The sequence below is a fragment of the Ailuropoda melanoleuca genome, chromosome 16 (assembly GCF_002007445.2).
Source record: "Ailuropoda melanoleuca isolate Jingjing chromosome 16, ASM200744v2, whole genome shotgun sequence".
Taxonomy (NCBI): Eukaryota; Metazoa; Chordata; class Mammalia; order Carnivora; family Ursidae; genus Ailuropoda; species Ailuropoda melanoleuca.
In genome coordinates, this window is record NC_048233.1 from 90,739,072 (window position 1) to 90,747,006 (window position 7,935).

Sequence of the window (7,935 nt, forward strand, 5' to 3'; positions counted from 1 at the left end):
GCCCCGTTCCCCTCCGCCCCGCCAATCCGCGCCCGCTCGCCCGCTCACCCCTTCCCACCTCGCCGCGCCGCCCTGCGGACCCCTCCCCTGCGCTCCGCTCGCAGCTGCTCCGCCCAGCAAATCCGACTGCTCCGCGGGCGCGGGCCAATCGCGGCCCCGGGGCGACGACCCCGCCCCGCCCCCGGCCGCTCCGCCGGCGCTGGCGCCCCTCGCTCTCGCCTTTCCTCGCTGTCGCCCGGGAGGAGGATGCTCTCGAAGGGCAGGGGAAGCGTCGGAGGGGGCTGGGGGCCTGCGGCCGAGGGCCAAGGCCCAGGCAGCTCTCAGCCCCGGGAACGAGGACCCCCCGCCAGCCTTCCGCCGCGTCCGCACTGCCCCCACCGGGCCTGGAGACCTCCGACAGCACTCGAGATGCAGAGCGCTATGCAAATGAAGGGGTGACCCAGTTGCTTTCTGGTGATGACCTGGGGCGGCTTCGATTTGGGTTCCCCGCCCAGAGCGAGACAGCAGGGTAGCCCGGAACACTCCCTGGGGTGCGCGCTCTCCAGCAGCTTCCCCCACCTCCAACCTGGGCTGGCGACGCCCGCGCTGGGACCCCAAAGCCCCCTCAGCTCACAGCTTGGACGGGGAGTCGGGACAGGAATCAGCCTAGGTTACCCACCCTGGGAGGAGGGTGGGTGGAGAAACCTTGCTGGGGGAGGAGGCGGGGCTGCCCCTGAGAGGAGCTGGGGCAGGGAAGGGCAAGTGGAGAGGGTGCCTAGGAGGCAGGCGAGTAGGTCACTCTGCAAGAAAGGGGGAGGCTTTCAGACTCACTGGGAGGGGCCGGAACACACAGGAGGGCAGGGGTGATCACTAGGCACCTGAAAACAGGCCCAGACCTCAACTCCCAGGGCATCTGGCTTGTTCAATGGGCCAGGGAGGGCTGACCCTCCCCTGGTCCTGCTTCTCCGGGTGGGGAGAAGGGTGGGTTTCCCCAGCACGTGACGCCTGCAGTCCCAGAACCTCTCACTGGTTTAAGGCTCTGCTGCCACTGTCTTGGAATTACTGATAAGTTCTGAGAGGGCCTCCATTTCATTTTGCACCGGCCTGGGCTAGAAGGCAGTCTCTGCACCTCCCAGACACACCCACACTCCCAGCTCACAGATTCCCAGGGTGACTTGCATGCACCCTGGGACACACACTAACGCCCCTTAGACTCACTCTGGATGTGCACACGTGCTGGTGTGCAGACACACATGCGCTAGGAACAGTCCAGAGGGACATACACACCCGCAATCGCAGATGGGGCCAAACGTCCCCTCAGCTGCACCTCCACAGCTCACCCCATTGGTGGGGGCAGCATGGTCTCTGGGGCCCCCTGGTGTTGGGGGGAGGCATCAGCATGTAAGACACGCCCCTTTCCTATCTGACCCTGGGCCTGTAGCCCAGAGGCCAAAAAAGAGCTGAGCCCCCTCCCCTCGGAGCTCTGGGCCTGGAGTCTGTGCCCTGCACCCTGGGCTTGGACGGTAGCCAAGGCCTCTGCCAGGTCACCACGGGAGTGCTCTGGCAGTGTGCACCCAGCAGGACAGTCCCAGAACCTGAAGTCCAAAGAGGGAAGGGCTGACTCAGGGTCCCTGGGAGTTGGGTAGCAGAGCTCAGAGGGGAGAGAGGTGGGAGGGAGAAGAGGGGGATGGGAAGGAGAGGGGTGGGAGGAAGGGGAGGCAGGGGTGCTGGGGAAGGGATACTGACAAGATGATGAATTGAGAGACTGAGTGGTTGCAAGAGGCAGCAGGTCTCTGTGGCAGGGCTGGGGGGTGGGTGGTGTTCAGCCAGCAGAGCAGGACTGTCTCTGGAAGGCTGGGGGCCCAGAGAGGTCTGGCAGCCCTGCTGGGCCCTGAGGACCTCTAGCATCAGCCCCCTGCCGCCCCTGAAGTCCCTTCATAGAACTGCATCTCAAGGCCCCAGGGCAGTGTCTGAATGACGTTCCCCCCAGAGCAGAGCTGGCCCTGGCAGAGAGCGGGGACAGGAGAGTCCCAGAGTGCTTGCCTATGTCATGTGGCTGGCCAGCCTGCGGTTTCCCAGGGCCCCCCTATTCTTTCCTCCCCCAAATGTGCCTTGTGTCTGGGCCCCAGGAAAGGTACACAACAGTGGCCCAGTGGAGAAGCAGGCAGCAGAGGGCCCCCACCCGAGACCTGCAGAAACCACTGTCCACAGCTCTGTTCAGGGAACAAGTGACACCCTCCAGACCCCAGTGCCCCCTTGGCCCATGTCAGGCAGCTCTGCAGCCCAATCCAAGGGGGCACCCTCGGATGTGCACATGTGGCACAGGTGGGCTAAGGGAGGATCCAGGCTGAGCGGGCCTCACCCCACCTCACCCCTATGTCCCACCCAGATACCACCCCCCATACAGTGCCCCTACGGGCTGGGCTGGGGTCAGACACACTCAGGGCAGCACAGCTGGACCTCCAAGGACATAAATAAATAACCCTGCTGCCAGTTCATCAGCTTTGTCCTCCTCAAAGCGGCAGGGTCAGAGGTGAGTGGGGACCGGGGCCTGAGGGGCGGGAGGCTGGCTCCTAGGGCAGGGCCTCTGAGGATGAGGAAGGGGTTGGCCAAGGGCTGGGAGGAGAGCAGAGATGGGCAGGACTCCCCACGGCATCACGCTGGAGTGGGGCAGGGAGGGGGGCAGAGGGGGAGTTGGCCTGGGTTCCCGCACCAGGCCTCAACACCCAGGGTGCTCTCAGCTCTGTCTCACTCAGCTGCCACTATCCCAGGAACCCCCAAAACATCCCATCTACAAAACCCTGCAGGCACCCGCAGGTGGCCAGGAGAGTCTGATCTGAAATAAAATTGGGACATTCACCCAAGGGTCCCGGGGCCGGTTGGAATGAGGACACGGGTATATCAGGGCTGAGGCCGGGGCGGGGGGGGCTTCCCTCAATGCTCTGGCCCAACGTCAGGGACCCTGTCCCCAAAGTCCAGCCTCTCCCGCACAGGAGTCCCCTCCTTCCAGCAGGCGCGGGCCCAACAAGACACGTTCAGGAGATGGCAAACGGCTGGGTCCGACGGTCTGTGCCAGGACCAGGACAGCATCCAGCTGGCAAAGCCCCTGGGCCAGGGGTGGACGAGCCCACAAGGCAGCACAGGTCTGCCCCACTACTGTCCCACCAGACCGTGGCATACCTGCACTTGCTGCCGGAAAGAAGCCAGCTGGAGCTTGGTTCCCCTGAAGCTGAGCCAGCAGGTGGGCCAGTGGTCAGTGCAGCCAAGGCAGTCTGGAGCCCTGTGGAAGGAAAGATGGGCACAACGGAGCCCACACTGTACCCTCTGCGGGGGCTCCCAGAGGCTGGGCAAGCACCCTGGGGATGAGGAAGAGCCCTCCACTCAGGACCAGGTCCCTACAAGGGCCGGAGAGGGCAGCTGGGGGAATGGTAGGGGGGCACTGCCAGACTCAGGGGACCAGAACAGGGGTGGGGGTGGGGGTTCAAATAGGGCTTTGCTCCCAACCTTGGGTCAGTTGTCCGGAGAAGCCCAGAGAGGGAGGCAGGCTTGCCCACAGACACAGAGATAGAACACCTGGAGTCTGTGCATACAGAGAATATGCGTGTTCAGGCATGTGGTGGTCATGGCATGGACCCCAGAGGTGTCCACTTCCCCCAAGATGCCCTGGAGCCCACCCATTCCTGGCTCCAAGCAGATATGCCCTGAGCCACCAACCGAGCCAGCTGGTGATGACTCACCAGGCCCGTTCCTCTGCCATCGGCATTCATGGGAAGATTCTGTCCTTCCCCAACAGCCAGGGGCTTTGAGGAGGGGACCCCAAGCTCACGGGGCAGGGGGGTGTCTGAAGGCATCCCAGTCAGGCCCCCACATCTCACTCCTCAGACCAGGTGCTCCTTGCAGCCCGGGGGGTGGGGCAGGTGGTCTTCTCAGCAGCTCAAGGGCAGAAGGGGACTGCGGAGGCTCAAACCACCACCACGGCTGGTGTCCACCCCCCCACACCCATCCTCTCATGGGCAGCCCACCGCCTGCCAGTCCACCCAAACCTATGTCTGGCCAGTGAGCAGACGGAGGGCTGCAGGTGACCTCATACCTCTGTCCTCCCCAGAACCTCAGTGGGGGGATGACGCACTTGGGAGCCCTCGGCTGTCCCTGTGCCCAGGGATGAAGCATCCATGGAGGGGTTTCCGGCCCAGAAAGTACCAAGTGCGGGAGTAGGGGGCAGAGGAGGGAACACACCTCATCCACTGTCCTTGAGAAGCACCCTCTCCAGGACCTATGGGGCCCAAAGCCACAGCAACATTCTAGAAGCTAAAAACCGTGCATCATACCCCACGATGCCCCCACACCCCAAGACCTGGGCATGGGGGGGATGGGCCTCCCAGGCCCCCCAAAATGAGGAAGTCCCATGGCCAACACCAAGCCGAGGCTGGAGGAGACCTCTGCCCAGCCACACTTGCAGCCCTCACCCCCAAGCAGCCCCTGGGTCCCCCATGAATGCCCTTGAGCCCTTCCGGCCCCCACAGTGCTCCTCCATGAGTCCAGAGCCTCCCACTCCCATCTAGGGCAGCCCAGACACAACCCTGCAGCCGGGGCAGGGTGCAGGGACCAGACAGGACCAGAGCTGGTGCCATCTCATCCAGGCCCAGCCTCCTCCTCCAGTTAGCCGCCCTCCCCATTTTCTGCTCTGGGTTTCCTTTGAATGCAGGGTCTGACATGCCTGCACCCCTGGAATGGCACCTGCAGCACGCAGCAGGGACAGGGCGGAGGGAGAGCCCCAAGACAAACACAGCTACAGTCCTGGGCCCTACAGGCCTGGGCTGGGTCTTCTTGACTCTCCAGGGCTCTCGAGTGGCGAGCAGTTGGCGGACCCCCAGAGACCATAAGCCATAAGAAGGCCGTGGGCACCTACCTGGCCAGACCAAGGAACCACCCCAAAAGCCCAAACAAAGACGGGAGGTTGCCGGAGGCATGGCATACCTGAGCCCCAGCAGCTGAGAGCAGCAGGGGCCTGGCTGGGCGCACACACCCCAGCAGGGGCAGACCAGCGGGCAGAGCAGAGCACAGCAGCCTACCCTGGGCCCCCAGGCAGCTTTAAGGAGCCAGGGAGGCCCTGCCAACACAAACAATCCTGTGGTGTCTGGGGCCCAAGGCCCACCCAGGCCCCCACCGTGGGGGAGGGGCGCACACACCCCCTCCCCACACAGAGCCGAGGCAAGGCCATCTCCCCACACCCAAACTGGAGCCTCCAGGGCTTGGAGACACCCATTCCAGGGAAGGGGTCTCTCCTGGGCCCAGCAAGGCCAACCCCCACCTCAGGGTCTTCCCCCCATGTCCCTGACCCTCCTCCCCCCTCAGGTATTTCTCTGCCGGAGGTGGGGGTGGAGAGGACACATCAGGACTCCGAGGGGGGCCACCTTTCCACCCACCACAGGCCCTGGGAGCATCCTGCCTCAGGCATCCACAGTGTGTGCCCACCCCACCTCCAGGCCACCACGAGCGCCACGGAGAAGTGCCACATGGGGCCCAGGCAGCAGGGCCGGCAGGCATTGTTCCCAAATGCCCTCAGCCCAGGTTTGTCCAGAGCGTGGTTAGGGAAGGGCCAGTCAGCCTCAAGCACGCCTGCAAATACCACCACTCATGACTCTTTAGCCCCTAGGGCCATGGGCTAGTATGGGTCCCGCCGGGCAACGGACCCCGTCTGACCCTGGGGAGGCGTCTGAGCACATATGTTCATGGACGCCACCGCACCCTCCACATCTACCCAAAGCAAGAGGGGCTGGGGCCAAGCCAAGGTCGGGACCCTCCAGCTGGGCAGCCTCTGGTTCCACCCACACATTACAGATGGAGAAACTGATGCCAGGACCCGTGGGCAGGGTCAGCTGACTCCCTGTGTCCAGGGCAGTGCTCTGGGCCAGAGTGTCTCAGCAGCAAAATCCTCAACCGCTGATCTGATCGCCTTGACCCCTGCCTGCCCTGCAGTGACCCCCTTCTGGCAGGAAACGTGGGTGGCTCACGGGTTCCCAACCACATGCGAGCACAGCCCTCCGTCCCTCCCTCCCTATGCCTCCAACCACTGGGGACAGGATACCCCATTCTTGAAAAACTGGCACTCTCCCTCCCCAGAGGCCTGGCCCCCATCTGTGCTGACATTGCACACGGAGAGAAGCAAGGGCTCCCCTTCCCCTGCAGGCAGTGGAGGGCCCCCACCCCTACTCTCCACCAGTGCCCTGGGCCCCCATGTCTCCCTCCTGCCCACCCTGAGGAGAGCCTGGCCCAGGGCCCAGCTACTCCCCCGCAACACACACACAGAGGGACATGGCCACCCAGGGCAGAGGCAGGGGGCAAGGCTGACCTCTGAGGCTCCCTGGTGTCCGGCCGTCAGGGCTGAGCGAAGACAGAGTAGACACAGAGAAGAGGACCAAACACCCCAAGGGGCCTCCACGCACACCTGTGATGAGAGCACGCACACAGGCTAAGGTGGGGCAGCCATGACGCTCCCCATGGCCTCTCCTTGGAAATCAGGGAGCTGGAGAGAGGAGCCCAGGAAGAGGAGGCCACCACCACCCCCAAACCTACACACAGCTCACAGAATTCCAGGAATGTCAACTTGGCTCTGGCCGGGATCAGGGAGGGAGGCTCATTCCCCTCACTCTTTCGGAGTAAACAACTGCTCAGGGCAGGAGCATGGGTGGGGCAGACCCTGGGCCCCTCCTCCAGGAAGCCTTCCACCCCCACCAGTTCCCCAAGGCCCACCCGCTGACAGCCTGCATCCCCTCCACTGTGTCCCTCACCTCCACAGTTGCCAGCAGCCTCTGCAGCTGAGCCTGGGTCTGACCCCAGGCCACTGTGACTCAAGGCCCCCTATCCTGTCCCTCTGCCCAGGGACAGGATGTGCGTCCAGTGGGTGGGGTGGGGGGGTAGCTGGGAAGGGAAGTAGCCTCACTCGTGGCTCCGCACGTGGCAGCATGGGGAATGACAAATGCGCGGGGCAGGCTGTCCGGGACCCAGGCGAAGGTGGGGGCACAAACTCCAGGCAGGCAGCAGCTCTGGCCAGTCCCACCCAGGCCCCAAGGGACCCTCCGACTCCCTCCCCTTCAGCGAAGGCCAGAATCCATCATCCACCCTTAGAGGGCTGTTAGCTGATGCCTGGGACTCAGCACGGGCCCCACTCACCCCCAGCAGAGATCCAGATGCCCCAGGCCAGGAAACCTAACCAGGCCCCTCCCACCAATACACTCGCCTAAGTCACAGGTGCCGCTCTGTAACACACCCATCCCCCACAGCCCAAAGTTTCACCTCCTCCAGGGAGACTTCCCTGCCTCCCCTGCACACTGATCTCCTCCCAGCCTCCAACCCTGGGATCACCTTACCCCATTTCCAGAGACACAGCCTCACCTTCCTTTAAATCTTCTGTGGCTCCATCACCTCTCGCTCCACCACCTACTTGGGCCCTAGCACAAACTTACGGCCTAGAGCTGCCCCACAGGAACGGCCTTCAGGCCTCTATCCCAGGGTTCCCTTTGCCAGAATCAGTCCACTCCCTTACACACATCAGCCTCGGTTCAATTCAAAAGGCACCTCTTCCACGACGCCCTCCCTGACCACCCTCCCCAGCCTCCGCCCCTTTCTGAGTCCTCAGAGGCCCTACGCCCCCAGATCAGGGGCTACCCAGCACAGCTTGGCCCCGGATGGGTGCGGACCCTTCCTCCGGAGGAAGGGAGGAGGGAGGCGAGCCAAAGCGGATCGCTGGGGCGCTGGGGGGAGAGGAGCTGCCGCTGAGCCCTGCGCGCCCTCCCGCCCTCGGGGCTTCAGGTAAGTGCCCGGCCGGGACGGACACCGTGCGTGCGAGCGGGCCGGGCCACGACCGAGAACCGGACCGCCAAACTCAGCCCCAGAGACCCCCGCCCCGGGCGCGCGCGGGCAGGGGCTCCGACCGGAGAGTGCCTTCTCCCGGCC

General features: G+C 64.2%; 2 protein-coding genes across 11 annotated transcripts in view; one reads left to right on the forward strand and one right to left on the reverse strand.

Annotated features, from left to right (window-relative positions):
- TSPAN4 (tetraspanin 4) overlaps nucleotides 1-7,512 on the reverse strand; it is a 21,914-nt gene extending 14,402 nt beyond the window's left edge. The window contains exons 1-3 of one of the 10 annotated variants that reach the window (XM_034646416.1): nucleotides 7,375-7,510; nucleotides 6,332-6,427; nucleotides 3,160-3,259 (exon numbers count right to left, since the gene is read on the reverse strand). Coding sequence is in view for 2 of the 10 variants with exons in the window: in XM_034646409.1 (XP_034502300.1) it covers nucleotides 3,160-3,259; nucleotides 6,771-6,946 (276 nt within the window). In the remaining 8 variants the exon portion in view is untranslated. The other 9 variants (XM_034646412.1, XM_034646413.1, XM_034646419.1 and 6 more) reach the window with 9 other exon arrangements.
- Nucleotides 7,385-7,935, forward strand: part of POLR2L (RNA polymerase II, I and III subunit L) — a gene marked incomplete at its 5' end in the record, with an annotated part of 2,492 nt that continues 1,941 nt past the window's right edge. Inside the window, one exon of the mRNA XM_034646422.1 lies at nucleotides 7,385-7,791. Coding sequence (XP_034502313.1) covers nucleotides 7,385-7,791 — 407 coding nt within the window. The remainder of the gene's footprint in view (nucleotides 7,792-7,935) is intronic.